General features: G+C 38.6%; 1 protein-coding gene across 4 annotated transcripts in view; it reads right to left on the reverse strand.

Moving 5' to 3' along the window:
* The window catches only part of ZNF407 (zinc finger protein 407), a 349,915-nt gene that overhangs the window by 123,559 nt on the left and 207,555 nt on the right, over positions 1 to 18,801 (reverse strand). For 3 of the 4 annotated variants that reach the window (XM_035125684.3, XM_035125685.3, XM_035125686.3), the window contains exons 6-8: positions 17,618 to 17,701; positions 14,339 to 14,419; positions 5,915 to 6,035 (exon numbers count right to left, since the gene is read on the reverse strand). In XM_035125684.3, the coding sequence (XP_034981575.3) occupies positions 5,915 to 6,035; positions 14,339 to 14,419; positions 17,618 to 17,701 (286 nt within the window). The remainder of the gene's footprint in view (positions 1 to 5,914; positions 6,036 to 14,338; positions 14,420 to 17,617; positions 17,702 to 18,801) is intronic. The other variant, XM_088676266.1, reaches the window with a different exon arrangement.

Genomic DNA, 18,801 nt, shown 5'->3' on the forward strand with positions numbered 1-18,801 from the left:
AACCCGAGGTAGTATTTCTGAGTTAGTTGAGTCTGTAACCTGAAGCATCTGTAACCCGAGGTACCACTGTAGAATGAATACAACTAACTCTGTACCACCTCTGGGCTGGGATAACATCAGCAGCCACCAGTGAAATCCCTGGCCTGGCAAAGACAGAGATGAGGTGGCTTGCTCTTTCTTGTATTACATCCCAGAAGGTATCAAGTTCACACTGGTACTACAACAGTAGCAAGGGGCCATGTTTCCCACTCCATATGCAAAGCAGAGGATGACATAGCAGAATATATAAAGTTGTGATTTAATACCTAACGCCTAAGATTAAATTGTTAATACGCATGATCAGCAATGGAGGGTACCATCCTGCAGGTATAAAAAGAAATTAAAGTGGATATCTGATCAAGTCATATGCAGGGCAAGCACAAATGAAATCAATGGACTTAAGTCAAATCATAACTAACTTAAGCCTATTGATTTCTATTTCTGAATATGGCTTAGTTAGATATCACCCTAAATGTCTCGCAAATAGTATTGTATAGAAAGCAAGGAACAGTAAATCATAGAATGTGAGTATAGAGCTAAAACAAGCTCAGTATGAAATTATCGTGCTGAAACAGAAAGCTAAGGGGCATAACAATATTATTAATAAAACAGAATTCTTCATATCACCAGCACAATAAAAAGCTCCAGAGAGTAATTACTTTTTTTTAAAGGATACTCATGTTGAGAAATATTTCTAGTATATCTTAGATCCCAATATACTTCCCTTTCTGCTCCCGGTATGTTATTTTATAGAGAAAGTAAATACCTAGCTCTTATGGATCCACATTAAAAAGAAAGAAAGGAAGAAATGAAAAGCACCAAGCTTGCTATCAAACTGTGTACTAAATAAATGGTTCTGACATGCAGAATAACTCCTTAAAAGCAGCACGGTTCTCAGCACTGTACATACTGTTTTAAGGGATAATCATGCTTTCCAATAAGCACACATTTTTCTCTATAAGCCAGTCACCATACTGACATTTGCCTCTGGCCAAGAGAACAGGGCATGAAAGAGGAAGCTGAGTGCCTTTGAATGCTACTACCAATGTGTTTTCCCCCCTGGAAGGAGTGTTGTGCAAGCAACACAAGTGGCATGCTCTTCTTCTCCAAATGAAATGCCTTGTCAACAACTCCACCAATTCTGGGCTCCAGAATCTATGACAGAACCCAATTCTGCTATGAGACATTACCCCCCCCCCCCAGCACATTTTCACAAAGTCCAGCAGCTGAAATATGACTCTTAGTAGAGGCACATAAAGTGTACATCACAAGTAAAAATTGGGATGCAATAATAAAATAGAAATGCAATTATTTGTACGTCAGACTGAATTTAGAGTCATGCTAAAGAGACTATGGAATATACCCTTTAAAAATATATGTAATGTACACTACTGTACTTGGGCTTTGTAAGTACTCCCCTGGAACACATTTAATATACAAATTTCATCGGAAGAGAACCTAGATTACATGGTTATTTCTATTCTAGTGTTTTAACAAGTAGAAAATCTATAGATTGGGCAATCGCTTCCTCCCAGGTTTGAAAGTTGGCATATGGGATTTGCTACAAATTTAAAAGTTGCAAAATAGATCATTGTTCCATTGTTTCCAAAAATAAGATTAAAGAGTAGCTGGTGAAAACTTGTAATTAATAAAGATTGACAAGAAAAACACAAGATGCATGACAAAACTAAGCTGTCCATCTGTTAAAAAATGAGGGGTTAATTTTAAAAAAACTGGATGCAATAAGCAAGTACAAATAAAAATCATATATGACATTCCTTCCCAAAACCTGAAGGGAAGGGTTCCCCCCCCCCTTTGGGGGGTGGGGTGGGGTTGAAATGCTTTAGAATTCTTTTTAAGGTGACTTCTTTATTTCACATTAAATAAATATGGGGTAGGGGGAATCTTTCTCCCCAGCACTCCTCAACATAGCATTATAAATTTAGGCAAACTGAAAAGTGTGGAGAATGAAACAAGATAATTTTTAAAGAGAGGGAGGGAGATGAAACACTAAATGATTCTAATAGAAAATACTAACAAGAAATGGGACCTGCAGGGTCAGCCATTCTATTAGGCAGAATGAGGCAGCCACCTCAGGTGGCAGATGCTGGGATGTGTAGAGGGAGCAGCACTCCCCAGAACATTCCTCTTTATCCTCCCTGGCTGTTCCTATTTCTTAGAGATCTGAGTTGTTCATGTCAAACAGGCTATCCTACACCCTCTAAGCTAGTCAGCTGCCCTCAGTGGAGGATGTTGTCACTTCACCAGCACTGAAGTGTTCAACAACCAGTCCAGTCAGCTTCTATTTGCAAGACTGGAAAGCACCTTGTCCTTTGCCCCAGGCATCAAAGTGTATTGGGCTGGCCCTGAGACAGCATCCCCAGGACCTAAAAACAGACTGGAACAAAAACCTTGTTGTCCAGGAATGGCCGGTGGGGAGGGCTGGGCAATACAGCAGTGAAGGCAGGGTGGTTTGGGAATACCAGCAGGAGCATCAGATTGGCTCTGCTACTCTGACCTGGCTGCCACAGTAACGGCCCTCTGTACTGGCCACTCCTGTTATATTCCAGCTCATGCCTTGCTGTTTGGTGAGTGAGTTTCAAGATGAGGGGAAAGAAAGAAAGGACATCTTTTGTCTTTGCCATTTTCCTGAAGACTTATCTTGCTGCGCTCAAAGGTTGCGGATGATGGAAAATACCACTGTCTTAAGACCCGTAGGAGCTGCTGCCATTTAGATAGACCACATTGTACTAGATGAACAAACAGCCTGGGCTGGTATTAGGCAAATTCTGATGTTCCTAAATGCAGGAACTCCTATATCTTCACATGCTTTGAGATACCATCTCTAACTTAAAAAAAAAAACCATACATGGGAAAATACTTAAGACACCGGACGCCATCTGAGCGTGTAAATTTGTTACCTCTATTCCTTGTATGCCTTAGATACTTGACTTGTAAACCATGGTCAGGAGATTCAGAGAAACCTGCACACCCTCTAGGCTAGGGTAACACTCTGGTTGCTTTTCCATTCTGGAAGCAGACCCTTGCTTATACTTCATGAATTGCCACTCCAAAATGTTCTCTGATCTTTGGAAGGCATTTGAGGTGTGCAAGGAAGCTTCCACCAGACATTGGGAGCTGGAAAGGTCATTTTTGTGCATAGAACATTGACCTGGTGTTTTAGATGCGAGTCCTTATTTCACTTTGTATAATGTGCAGGAAATGTTACCATTAGGCCAGTCCACAGGGCTACACATTAACTTGCTGATTATATAGGTTATATATAGGCACACACAGTTTTATTGCGGTCCACAGACCCAAACACAGTACAACGATAGTAATTATAAACAGTCGTCAAGCTGTAAAATTTGCCTTTCTAGCCAACAGAGGAGCCTTAGCCTGTATGTACTGATTTTTTATTTTACTTCCTCCATGAAGAATTTTGCTACAGCCAGCATAATAGTATCAAACCTATCCTCAAGCAGAACCTTGACATGAAATAAGTCAGCAATTCCAGGTTGTTTTGTTAGTAATGGATTGATTAGATGTTGTCTAACATGTTTATACAGACTACAATGCAATAAAATGTGTTCCATACATTCAACATCCTGGGAACATGGGCACAGCCTATCTTGATATGGGACACCAGGCAATCTTCCCCTCTGCACTTCAGAAGGGAAAACATTTAATCTGTCTTATTTAAGTGATATGTGATCAGTATCAGAGCGAAAGATTCATTTGTCATATTTTTGCTTTTTCATGTACTGTACAGTACTTTGCTGGTAGGGTTCCCAACCTGGCTAGTGTCTGGCTACAGGAAAATTATGTCCCATGAGCATAAAGTGCTACATTCTTCCTAGAGGTGGATAGTCTTACAATACTTTGTAAATGAAATGAAGTGTTATCCAGCTTGTCATCATATGTTAAACAGCTGAAGATTATTGTGACTAACATCACATACTCTTCTGTACCATCAGTTTCATACGATGGCTCCCCTTGCAAGCATTAGTGCATCTTTTTTGGGCTTCTGATAAAGAATTATGCAATCTCAGCACATGTTCTGAAAAACTGAGAAACAACAGGCTATACTGCATTTGCTGACATATCAAAAGTATCTGAAAGATTATTTAGTTTGAAAAGAACACCCACATCCTAGTTTTGTTCTAATTATATTGTTGCATACACTGGAACGTTATTATAAATGGGTCTTTATTTTACAACGTTTGAGCATATACAAAAATAAAAGGGAACCATGAACTCCCTAGGGAAGCTGTCCAAAAAGAGACAAGTGTTCTCTGCAGTCACTTTCCCTAACTCAGAATGCAAGTGCTGCTGAATCCACATAATGAATCCTTCTGCACTTGATGTCAGAGGCTATAATCCCTTACCAAGCATTGTTTAATTAGTTTATTATGCATAATAAATGTAACATATTTTATTTTAGTTTACATAATTATATTAAAATGCATGCCATTTATCTGTAAGCCTGTAAGATATCCTTCACGTGTGACATATATTTTAGAAAAGGTGCTTTTATAAAATTAATGCAGTTTGCAGGTCTGGCTGTTTTAAGCTTCTTACCTATTTCTATAGATTTTTTTTTGCTTCTGCTACCTTCACTCTGATAATTTACAAAGTAATACACACAAAACAATAACAATAACAATAAGCAGATGGCAACCTGCATAACGATGCTTCTGTAGAATTAGTTGCTCTTTAAAATAAAGGTATATTCGTGACTTAAAAATCAGTCAGTGTTATGCCTGTAGTTCCTGCCAACCTAGCAGTTCGAAAGCACATCAAAATGCAAGTAGATAAATAGGAACCGCTATAGCGGGAAGGTAAACGGCGTTTCCATGTGCTGCTCTGGTTTGCCAGAAGCAGCTTTGTCATGCTGGCCACATGACCTGGAAGCTGTACACCGGCTCCCTCAGCCAATAACGTGAGATGAGCGCCACAACCCCACAGTCGGTCATGACTGGACCTAATGGTCAGGGGTCCCTTTACCTTTATGCCTGTAGTAATGTATTGTAATGACAGAATTTAATTCTGTAGTGAAAAATAAACACTGAAGAGCTGACTGAAGAAAAATTCAATTCTATGGTGGCCATGAGAATTACCCAGTTCATTGTCAAACGTAACATGGCACATATAGGAACAGATGACCAAGACTTTCTAATGGAATATTTACTTTTAAACAACTTTTGTCATAATTTCTTCTCCCTGCCCCCAGCTTTAACAATGAACATTTTTGGTAGATTCAAAACAACACATGTAAGAAGTATTCTTGAAAGTCTATAAAGGGCAAGCAGTGTTTCAATATCTCATTTGAAATATGGCAAACCCATAGCCATTCAGCCCTGTTTTCTAATTTTAAAAAAGGATACCCAATCCTGCCTATGAATCGTACTTTCTATAAATCCACAGTGGGAAACAAACCTTTCACAAATAAACCAAAATCTGTGTTGCTAAAGTAACAGGCAGGTGCTTCCATTTAAAATACTTAATGGACAAAGAGTCTGTTCAATTCTTAAGGGGACTTTCCTCTTTAGTGTCATGGCTGCAACTCAACCAAGATTTTTTTTCTCCCAAACTGCAGCTGATCCGAAAAGGCAAAGCAGATCAGGAGTCCCTCCACAGAGAATTTGAACAGACACTAGAACATCTGTGAAATAAATAGCATTAGCACTTCAGTGTCTCACATCAAAAAGCTTCAGAACAGGGGTTCCATTACCCCCCAACACATTTTGAGAAATAAGTGCCCCTCTTATTTATCTTAATGCTGCCCTGATGATGATTTTATGTCAACATATTTCTTCATCAATTTACATGAATTTATCAATTTACATTTCATTCTCACTAAAGAACCTATTACCTGTAGTCACACCAAGGACATCTGTAGGGTTTCTCTCCAGTATGAACACGTTTGTGCCGTGTCAGATGGGACTGGGTTGTGGAAGCAAAGTTACATTCATCACATTTGAACGGTTTCTCTCCTGCAAAACAGTGAAAGTTATTCATTTTTACAAGTAGAAAGGAGAAGGTTAAGCTTCTTTGTTATTAACCCACAATGCAACTGGATTAGTGGATACAAATTGCAGTTCTAAAAGAAATACTCAACAACTGAGTACAATTTTTTATCACTTCCTTGCTATACATTATTTTTCCCTGGGCTACCTGTTATCTCCTCACACAACATATATCTCAATTGATTTGGCCCACTGCCTCTTGTCAGTGGCTAACCCCTGTATTAAATTGTTTGTGTGTACTCAGTAATCATGTGGATCATCCTCCTTAATGTGGTTTGTCTCAGTGCTGATTAAATAGGTTTTTAGCAGCAATGATGCAAGCCACATGGTAGCAGTCAATTTTTGAAGCAAGTTGGAGCATACCAATACATCTCACATAGAGAAGCTATTATGAGGAGGTATCATCAAGTGGCCTCCATATGGCAGTCACTGTATGAGACCAGGACTGAAAAATGGATTGATAGTATCAGTTAGTCCTACAAATGTGGTACTTTAATGTCCTCATCTGAGAAATATCTATGTGCATTCTTCACTTGTGAATCCCTCAACATATTTTTCACAACTCAAAACAACATAATTTTGCTACATATGTTCAACAATTCATAAGACATAAATATGTGTGAATAACCTCACACAAATGAACAGAAAGGACTCTGTGATGGAAATAATGGCAATATGTCAATCAGGAGGAGCACTGTTTTGGCTCAAAATAATTCACTTATTCCTCTGGATCCAGAACACTTCTACTAGCAGTGCACAACTTCAATGACTGCATAAAGTATGCTTCCCATTACACTAAAGCAGATATGTCAAGTATATGCATGTATGAAAGAACTCAATTTGCACATTTACAAATAATTTGCACATAGCCTAATATGATAATCTCTGTGGAAGACACTGGGTAGAAGTTAATAGCAGAAACAACATATGCAGCTTTCACATTTCACTTTCAAAGTTCCTCTAAGGTATGTATTGGAGTGTGGAGGAACCAGTAACCAAAAGAGGCCAGTATGACTCAGGAGGTGATATAAAGACAACTATAATAAAGAAGTTAGTAAGCTGTACTGTTCAGACGTCCATGTGTGGGTATAAAGTGATGAGTGTTGGGTGCAGGAGAGTATAACACAAAAAACATTAACTCAAATGTTTTTCAGGGAAAGGAAAGAATGCAAATTCCAAGTAAGAGATTATTAGGAAAGGATCAGAGCAGCTAAAGAAGGAATAAGCCAAAATAATAATATCTATTTTGTTAGTCATTGATATACTGCTGCTAATGCCAAGCTGCAGATGTGCGGCGTTGCCTTCATGTTTTACTGTGGCCAGAAAACAATTGGCTGAACTTTCTTGGAAACAGGAATGCTAGGATAAATGGACCATTGCTCTGACCACTTCCCCATCTCATGCATTCTCTGTAATCTTCCATTTTCTTTCTCTTTTAAAGTAACTTATGGCAATTCATGGTTTTACTTTTTACTTTTAAATGCCAAACTCTAAGCTGATCTAATATTAAAGGTCTATACAGGGGCAGACAAGTATTTTTGTCATGGGTGTCTCTTGCTTCACCTACTAGAGTACAGAATCATAGAATTGTAGAGTTGGAAGGAACACTGAGGGTTATCTAGTTCAATCCCCTGTAATGCAGGAATCTCAACTAAAGCATTCATGACAGATCCAACCTCTTCTTAAAAACCTCCAAGGAAGGAGAGTCTGCAAAAACTCTCTCAGTCTGCCATCTCTCAGTCTGTTCCACTGTCGAACAGCTCTTGCTATCATAAAGTTACTCCTGATGTTTAGTCGGAATATTCTTTCTTGTAACTTTAAGTCATTGGTTCAGATCCTACCCTCAAGAGCAGGAGAAAACAAGCTTGCTCCGTCTTCAAAGATGGCTCTCATATCTTCTCTCAGTCCCCACTTTTCCAGGCTTCACATACCAAACTCCTTCAACCATTCCTCATATGGCTTGGTTTCCAGACCCTTGATCATCTTGGTTTCCCTCTTCTGAACATGTTCCAGCTGAACACATTCTTAAACTGTAGCACCTAGAACTGGACACAATACTCCAGGTATGGTCTGACCAAGGCAGAATAGAGCAGTACTATGACTTCCCTTGATCTGGACACTGTACTTCTGTTGATGCAGCCTATAATAGCATTAGCTTCTTTTGCTGCTGCATCACACTGTTGATTCATGGGCCTAATTTTGGGCAAAACTATGTATTTCCGAACGTTTCTGCATGCTATATATAAACAATGAATTGTTCCACAGTGTCAGCTCTCACTTATACAAGTCCTCCCAATATTTATAAATGGAGAAACCTCTACATGAACTAGGATGTAGTGGCCACAACACACAGCACACATTTCCAGCAGTTGAATAAAGTAAATCAACCTACAAAAGTTCTAATATAAAATTTTGGGAACTGGGAAGGAACATAGGCATATAGGAAACTGCCTTAGACAGTGCATTAGTCAGTATATGGATCCATCTAGTTCAGTATTGCCTGCACTGATGTGTTTCAAGAGTTTCAAGCAGAACTCTTTCCCAGATCTACATGGAGATGGGAGGGATTGAACCAAGGGCCTTCTTCATGCAAAGCAATTGTTCTACCACTATCGCCCTTCCCTATATAATCTCATACCATGATATATCACGTGTGTGCCCATGGTTAGAACAACAGAAGTCAAGATGGAAGGGAGGATTAAAAGAGACAAAGATTGGAGAGTTAAACAATAACAGAATAAAAGTTCTTCTGAAATTTTTGCAATTTTCCCTTTTCTTTTGTGTCTTTTTTCTTGATAATGTCAGCTTATTATGTTGCTGCTACAACATTCTGCTCTATTCTTATATGTTTAAATTCTACTATTTGCTATTTTTATTGTACTGTGTATTTTCATGTTTTAAAATCATTTTTATTGTGCTAGCCTGCATTTTTATACAGCACTTAGTGCATTTACCAAAGTAGAAAAAAGCAGACATTTTAAAACTCCCACCACGCATTTGTAAACTCCTACCACTGCATAAGAATTACAAGACAATTCTGAGAGCTTACCACATTTTCACATAATTTGACATAAAACTATCATTCCAAAAGTTTCTAAGAGATTCTTAAATCATAGAATAGCAACTTCACTTTTTCCTGGAGAATATTTTTTAAAAGGTTGTATTTAGTACTCAGGGGAGGGGAACTAAATAAATACTATACAAACGCTATATAACATTGGTACTGAAATGGTGAGTTTGGACCAGCTACTGGGCCACAACCTGTTCAAAAGTCAAATGGCAAAACTACCACTATGCAAATATATTGTTTAAAAAGGAAAAGAGAAATGGGCCCCTTGAGTTAAAGTCAGTCCTAGGTCTGAAAAGGTTGAAGACTACAGCTGTAGAGCATTTAACTGGATCAGATTGCCACACAGACAAATGTTGTCTCTTGGTTGGCCAGACAGAATAAATTACTCCAGTCCTTTATGACAACCTGGGGCCCTTAATATCAGAAGGGCCATTAGGTTCCCTGTCCCTGCTTTATGATTTACACTGGATGCCCACTAGTCCCAACTGCAATTCCAACATTTAAAAGTATAAATGATAACCTGGTTACATGTAGGACATTCTGCTCCCATATCTCCCCTTCACACATACAATGCCCTGATCAAGTTACTCCTGTCATCAGAGGTTCAGGAGGTAAGTTCTAGCACTATGAAATGCCTTCCCTAAGAAAGTGTGAATGGCTTCATGTTTGCTTACTCTTCACTGTGCAGCAACACTTAGTTGTTCCAGAAAGCCTTTGGAGAAGGTTTTGCTGTTTTCCCTTTGGGTTTTGCTGTTTTCCTGGGTTTTAATCCTGTCAACTGCGTTGCAGACAACAGACTTCTAACTACTTTATAATTTTGCTGCTAATTTTATGTTATGCTACTGGCATTTTTATTTGGAAGCTATGCTTGAATTCTTACTCTTAAGCAAAGCAGTTTTTTTCTTTAAAATAAACACATAAAAATAAATGAATGTATTTTATCAGTAGTCTTTGTTTCTCACTATAAGTAATGACTAACAACCTAAATCCATAGTGCCATGGGATGCACAGAGCTGCCACTTAAGTTAGCACTTCTGTTTTCCTTAATGGAAGGGACAATTCTCTTCATGTAAAGAGATGCACATGAAGGGCAGCCCTTTTACTGTAGTGATGAAGGCAAGTTTTTAATGCACAGGCGCTACATGAACAAAGAGCCATTCAGTTGTGGTGCTAGCATTATTATTACTATTTTCAGCAGGATGGTAAAGATCAAGTTTAACATACTTTGGAGAGAATGGTCAGTAACACAAAAAAAGTTGGTTATTGTGCTTCCAGCAATGATTTATCCTTGAAAATCTCATGTAATTACATCCTGAACATTCCTACTAGTACTAGCTTTCTTGGAAGTTAATAGCAATCCTCTTCAAACATCACATTCTCTCTTAATAAGCATTTAATGAAAAGGCACAAGGCATACTGGGTTAGTTATACTTTATACAGAGTATTTTTCTTTTTGGCGCTGGGTTGGGGGAAGGTGAAGGAAAGAGGCTACATTATACATTAAATTCAGTGTCGAGTAATGTAACTGCACATTAAAAGTCAAAGTGCAGTTCACATGAGAAATAGAAACGCAAAGTGAGCCACTCATCTGGATAAAAACACATATATTATTAAATTTTCTCTCTTTATTACGTTGACCTATAAATGCCTAGATGTGCAAAACTGAAATGAGCAAATGGAACTGATCATACAAACAGGATCTGTGTGGGTCATATAAGCCACTGTCTTCAAAAATTCATGAGACTATTTGAACAAAGGCAAGAAACTGCTTAGGCACTCCACTCCTGTAGACTCATTGTAGCTGCTTCAGGACTGCCACATAGATGAAGCCTGTCTTTTCATATTCATCAGGTGCTGCACACTTCCATGAAGGTCATATATACTCTCATAAGATTTTCCACCTCTGTTAGTCACATAGGTTGATCACCCTCCTCTTTCACTTTTCACCCTCCTCTTTCACTTTTTCCCCTCCTAAGTACAAAGGCATAACTCCATTGCTTTGATATTTACCTTACACTGCAACCCAAGTTGGAAAGGAAAGAATGAAATAAAAGAGTGAGAACAAAATATAACATTTCCCAAAGACTGCAAGGGTGTTTGTGATGTTGTGGGGGGGACAGGGGAAAGCCTATGGAAATACATAAACACATACAAAACAAACAGTACATAAGGATGGATCCGGACTGCTAGTTGCATTTAGTTCTCATAGATATCAATGAGACTTAACTCATTACTAACTTATCCTATTGGATTCAGTGGGTACCAAGCACAACCAACAGTCTGAATTCAACCCCTAGTCCTGAGCCCTTAACTATACCTTCATTGCCTGTCATTAGTGTTAACCTTGGCTAACATTGGTGCCAATGAAACTCTTCACCATTGTTAAGGTCAGTAGTGAGAGAGCTGTAAACTGCTAGAGGCAGGATGGGCTGGGAAAAAAGATGCATTATGCTATAGCCCAAATACAGGGGAATAGGGAACATTTACGCTGGTCGTGGAAAGGTATTTGGAATAATGAGCCATACTGACTGTTCAATAAACCCCTGATGCTTTCTTTATATTATGAAGGAACATGAAAAACTTCAAATGATAAGATTATTTAATGTTTTATTTCAATGGGTCATGGACATGTGACAATGTACTGGTTAGCTACATCGTAATATTCCAAAAATGTTCTCATAACCTCTCCTTTATTTGTGTTCTGCTTTTAAAACAACTAAACATGCATTGTGTGCAATGAACGGAACACCAAAATAATGTGAATGAAATACATAATGTGGATTTATTTTCTAATAATATGGAACTGAGTCATAATGACAGGGAGCTGGCCAAAAATCAGTAGGCATTACTTATTAACCATGTTCGCTTCAAACTAGCAGAATTAAAATCATTATTTATCAAAAAAAATATGATTCCATGGGATCTTTCTATATGATTTTCTGTACTGGCATATATGAATCAAGAATTGTGGGTAATGCTTTCCTCTGAAACAATGAAAAACACAAGTGATGAAAAATTACCAACTGACACATAAAATTCACGTCCAAAATGTTCAAACGAAGCAACTTTCATTAGTGTAAATATGAATGATCTGTTCTATGTGTGGATGTCCCAGCAGAAGTTAATCCCTCAGGGTAAAATATCCAACAGCAGCTGCAACAGGTTTGTCAATTGGAACTTCCAGGCCTGATGTGCAGCATTTCAGTGGCTCAACCTAGAGATGCATCTTACACAGATACACTTTCCACAACTCAACTTACTGCATGTACGATTTCCAACAGCCTGAATAAATCTCTAAGTAGAACCCGGGCCCACTCAATGACATCTCTAGTGAGGCATGCACTTCCTTCTTTCATCACAATGGTCATTTAGATTGGAGGCTCAATAACTTTTCTGGGTTGGGAAATCCATGAGCAAATTGGAGTGTGTGGGAAAACAGTTCTATGTAGCTCAGCAGAGGAAAAACACCACTTCTGGAGATCAAACTCGAAAGGGGGGGGGGATGGAATCTCAAATCTTTTGACATTCAAGCTCACTCTTCTAAATAGTTACGTCTGGCTCACAGTGTGGAAGGAAAGAATAAAAAGCAAAATAGTCAGAGGGATATGTAGTAAAGAGTCCTCAAGACCTAAAGTCAATCCTCCCCCCATTGTCAAGCATCTGTCAGACAAGAAAAGCACTCTGGTGGATATCAATTCACTGGATGCCTGGAAGCTGAAGAGAGTGGGGAGGCTTATTAAGCTGGCCAAGATTCCTAAACTGCATGTGAGGATTGGCTCTCTTGCCCTTGAATCAAGGGTCTGTGACAGGTGATAAAAGTAAATCTTGGATCAGGAGATGTTTTGTGTCAACCCCCTAGACAGTTTGTATTGCAGCAGGGAATTATTTAAGCCATTTAGACCACTTTGATACCTATCCCCTTCAAACCTGTCTATAATTTGCTTGGGCACTCTGTGTGGAAGGAAAGCCATGTCAAAAGGAGGATACGGAAGAGGAAAGCAGGATGTAAGAGAGAGAGAGAAAGAGAAAGAGAGAGAGAGAGAAAGAGGCAAGGGAAAAAAAGAAAAGGATGAGCAAGGCTTGGCACTGTTATAAAGCAGTTAGCCCAGACAAAAATCTCATGGCATCAGCCGAAGTACATTGAACCAAGTGGAAGGTGTATTGTGCAGCTCCCTGTGAAGAAAATAGTAGACATAGGTAATTTTTCTGGGAAAGAATCATCTCTGATTGTTTGTGCCACAGAGGCGGATAAATGCCAAAAAGATAGATCCCTCTGTCTCTGAGATACTGTCCTATATAGTATAAAGTTAATAGCAAAGTAATAACGAGCCTCCAGTCCTGACATAAAACATAAACTTAGACCTGCTCGATGCAGGCTTCATGATCTATAACCTGTAAATGCCTGCATTCAGAGCAGGGGGAACTCCACTAGGGTGGCATAAGCAGGCAAGTGCCAACCTGAAACATTAATTAGAACTTGCTGTCTAAAACCAGCTATTTTAATGGAGAGCGATGGAAGATTTACACACTTAAGTAAAAGCGACAGTATTTTCACAAACCATATATCGTAAGTAAATGAGCCAGAACAAGAGAGTAGGACATGGATCAGAGAGAAACAAGCTCAGGTCTATCTTTCCTATGGACTGTTGGTTAGTCAATAATTTTCAGTTTTGGGTCAACTGTAAAATGGGAACAATATTGAACCTCTTACAACTATTTATGTAAAATCTTATCCAAATTGCATCAACAATTAATAGCAGAGTGCTAGTAGCAGGAGTAGTAAAGATACAGGTAGGTAGCCATGCTGGTCTGCCGTAGTCAAAACAAAATAAAAAATTCCTTCCAGTAGTGCCTTAGAGACCAACAAAGTTTGTCATTGGTATGAGCTTTCATGTGCACGCACACTTCTTCAGTATTTCTTCTTACTAAAGGTAAACGTAAAGGGACCCCTGACCATTAGGTCCAGTCGTGGATGACTCTGGGGTTGTGGCGCTCATCTCGCTTTACTGGCCGAGGGAGCCAGCATACAGCTTCCAGGTCATGTGGGCAGCATGACTAAGCCGCTTCTGGCGAACCAGAGCAGCACACAGAAATGTCGTTTACCTTCCCGCCGGAGTGGTACCTATTTATCTATTTGCACTTTGACATGCTTTCAAACTGCTAGATGGGCAGGAGCAGGGACCAAGCAATGGGAGCTCACCCCGTTGCGGTGATGGCAGTTGAAGTCCAGTAACATCTGGAGGCCACAGGCTTCTGATTTTAGAAGTTTCCATCATGCTGTCTAAAATAAAGGAAAACTGGGGATATGATTTTTTTTTAAACGATGAAACCTACAGCTTGCAGTTGTTGAAAATCATTGAAAAGGTCTTGGGGCTGCATGATTTCAGCCTCAGAAACAAGAAGGTAAATGTAAAGCACACTTCATTTATTATGCTTTCAAATTTCATGATTTCTATATCTCATGGTTTGAAAGGGCTTACCCATAATTTGAACAACTGAGGTTAATAATACAAGGGCTTTTTGTCACCCCAGCTAACTGAAAAACTTTATCACATTTCACAGCCTGCCAAGAAACTGACCTTTCTCTGCCAGTACATACATTTTTAAACATTTCATAGCTGAGGCCCAAGCAGAAGCAGTTATCTCGGTCAGCCAATGATCATCTTGAAAACCTCCTAAGAGCTGCCACTTCTAATTTAGCAATGGAGATTGCACAAACAGTATCACAACCAAAGTTCATGCAACTTTTATTCAAATTATGCTGATTATGTATTGACAAGCTATGCAAATTAGCCACGGTGCTACATTCCAGTTCCCTATCATATACCGAACTATGTAGAAACATGCATTCCATATAGAAAAAACAGCTGAGTCATGGAGTATTTGTGTGTAAGGAAAATTGGATGGTGGGGTTAAGATTATAATCTGTACTGGTTTGCATTTTAATCAGTATCTTAAATGCAGACAAGATTGGGCTTCAAGGAGGCAGGGTTAATCATGAGGTTAAAAGCCCCCTCCCTCTATGGTATATGGGATGTTTCATGAGGAAGAAAATAAAAAAGATACTTTCTCCCCACAACCACAGAACTGTGTGGTTCCCCCTTTCCACTATATAGCTAAAAAAAATCCCTGCAGGCCTCTAGATGATTGGGGAAAAGGGAAGGCAAAAACATGTCCTTTCCCCCTTCCCTATTCACTTCTCTGCCCCAATCTTCAAGATGCCAAAATTGAACTGCAAAATTCCTGTTCCAGGCTGCCAGAGGCCCAGGAGCACTTTTCTTAGGCAGTAGGAACATACTACAACATTCTGTTGCAGGCCCCACTTAAAGCATGCATTGTTCTTCCTGCACAGAATTTGATTTTAGTGTAAGAAACACTGTAATAAGAACAAGCTTTTAACCCCAACATGTAATCGAGGAAAAAAAACAGAAGAGTGAGACCACTACTATAATAGCCAGAACTCCCGGGTGACTGAGGAAAAGAACTCAGTTTATTACCCCCCCCTTGCTGTTTCCAACATCCCCATGGGATAAAGAATAAGCTGGAATTTAGCGAGAAGACCCCACCCCCAATATTCTAAATTATATTTAAACCAGGCTGCTTTAGCCACCACAGGCTGTTGCCCCCCTCTGTTTCAAATAAACATGTACCTTAATAAAATTTGAAAGGATCCTCACAATTGGTATGGAACTTAGGTACTTCATAGCAACATACCTGATTATTGCACTTTATACTGGACTTTTAAGACTTTGGTTGTTTACCTTTTCATCATTTTCAAGTATTTCTTTAGCAGGTGATCATTTATGATGATAGTGGTTTTTATACCATTCCTCAGAACGGAAAGCATATCACAATTCTTATCTTTTGGTTGCTTAAAGCAACCCTATGAAAGAGGGCGACTTACACATAGCATAATCAACTATGTGTCTGGACAAATATCTGAATCTCACTCACCTTTCACACATTGAAATGCAACCTCTGTCTCTGTTTACACTGATGCTACATTATATAATGTAACAGAATACTGTGCTGAACTCTTAATAAGCTGTGGATACAACTTTTAAGAGCTACAGAAGCCCTCCAGGGCAGCATGAGGGTGGTTGGTATGTAGGGCTCTAGAAGATTAAACATGAATAGCACCCTTTCTGCTTTGTCAGGATTAGCCTTTTGCTCAGGAGTCACTAAGCTCCATGTACTCATTCTGCAAAGTAAATCTGATGCATACAAGTGGAACTGAGCATTGCACTTAACAGGACACTGGAATATTCGGTGTCAACAGACAGGTACCACAATGCTTTCACATTGACCCAATATGATATATCAAATATTCTCTAATACATTGTAAGATAATATCATAAGGTGATTATCATAACAGATATAAAACTAACATGCGAGTTTAATACATCTAGTTTAATGCATATAGCACTGTCTTTAATTTCCCTCTGTAAATTGCAACTGCAATTTCCCTCTGTAAATTGCAACTGCAGTTTCCGAGACTGTATGTCCGCAAGACCACAACAGGCTTTGACCATATGTGTTTGCGGCATATGCTTCATAACATTCAATTCCTCAGGATAATCTTCAACTCTCCAAATATGTTGGTTGACTAACCTCAGATCCTAGCTGCATATAGTTCTAGAGAAAGGATATAACCGGACACTAATTAAAATGCATTTAAAATGTTGGTTAATAACAGCCAGCATCCTGAATTGAGAATGGGTCATACTATTAAAGAAAAACAGCTGCATTTAACATCTATGAACAACAACTACAGTCTTTTTGAGGAAAACATAATAGACTAATCATACAAATTGTACTACTGAGAATGAACCATTTAATCTGAATATATTCCCACTTTCATTTTCAAAAATCTAACATAGGCTAGAATCCTATGCAAACTTGGGAGTAAGTCTAATTGAACTCAGTGGAGCTTACTTCTGAGAAGACATGAACAGACCTTCACAGTTAATTTTACCAACATTAATAATTAGTTTGGAGCATGAAGTGTTTGGGGAGTGGAAACCTATATCCAAACTGTCATGCATCAACAGCAAACAGAAAATGACAATGTTACAAAAAAATTGGCCATATTTCAGTTGCTTGGGGGGGGGGAGGCACAAAATCTTGCTCCTTTAATTTTCACATAGGAATTCTTAAGCATATTCTTATACAACCTTCATGCAGTCTGCAGTCTAGCTGGGCCTCTAAAATAAACCTTGTGTACTTAATTTTCAAAGAGTCACCTGCTATTCAAAACTATCCTTTTAAAAAGGAAAAAGGCATTAGGTTCATGAATAAAAGCATTTGACAAAGACCTTAGGCATACCAATTTGTAAAGGCAAACAAACAAACAAACAAACAGCAAACAGTTATACTCTCTGGACTGCTATGTGTTATATGATTCTCTCTATTCCCCAGCCTGGATGACAGTCCTTTGCTGCAGAGAAAATACAAAAGGGTAGAAGACAGCTTAACTGACCTGTGTGCTGCCTCCGATGCTTGGTGAGGGCATGACGTGTCCCGCCAGCAAAGCCACAAAGGTCACATAGGAATGACTTCTCGCCTGTTGCAACAATAAACAGATGAGGGACTGCGGAGGTCACAGATCATTAAAACATATCTATCAAGGCTTTCAGGGTTACTAATTCCTCCAATCAAATGTTTCCATGTAAATATGTCAAATGGGAATGAAATTACCACTGCGGTTTATTGACTGTGATAAAATCTGAAAAGCACCACTGAACATAATTACATACTTGTCAGACCCATAAAAATTAGCTTTATTATCAATGGAATGGTTTTGTACAACTTCATTTCTGTTAGATGTCTTCCAGATGGGGCTGCTTTATGCACTTGAACAGTTTTTATGCATATCCTGATTTTTTACAATTCCCATACATCTGGCCTTTCTGTGCTGAGGAAAGACTGCCTAGAAAAGTTAATATACAGTATATATATGGTTCTGCTTAAATAAAAATATATTGGATTTACCCACAAAATAAAGATGTTGAGCAAATTTTAACTGACTTGATCACAGTGCTCCTCAAGAATCTCCCAGTAAATTATGGAAATTAAATTATTTTCCAGAAAAGAAAATAGGCAACAATTTAAAAAGCTCTGTTATTCCGTACCAATAGGAGCTCAATGCTGTTTATGTTTCTAAAACTTTCATAATGAAGAAAAACAAGTCTGGGAATTACTTCAGAAATTGAAGTAGTACTTGCATTGTTCATATTTAACGACATGTCTTTATTCTAAGCCTCTGAACCCATTAAAATATAGATTTGGCAGGGTTGGTAATTGTTAAAAGTGTATAAATGTACACTTATAAAGTATTTTTATTCCAGATAAAAATTTGCCTTCTGCAGTTTATAAATGCAGTATATCTTTTTACAATAGCATTTTTAGTCAGTAAAGCCCAGGCATGTGAAGCAGATTCATCCCACAAGACCAACCAAGAAGGGTATTACAGAATAATAATACTAACCTTGGAGAGAGCCAGAGAAATCATAACACAGCTTTAACACACAAATGAGTCATTTGGCTCATTTGGAGACAAAACTGTACCCTCCCACCCTGGTACCAATGGAAGGGAATTAAAGAATCTGTGAAACTATTTCAAATAAATGGCAACATCCCTTTTATACTTCCATCTCACAAGGA

This window comes from Zootoca vivipara, chromosome 8 (assembly GCF_965207765.1).
Source record: "Zootoca vivipara chromosome 8, rZooViv2.hap1.1, whole genome shotgun sequence".
In the NCBI taxonomy this organism is placed as follows: Eukaryota; Metazoa; Chordata; class Lepidosauria; order Squamata; family Lacertidae; genus Zootoca; species Zootoca vivipara.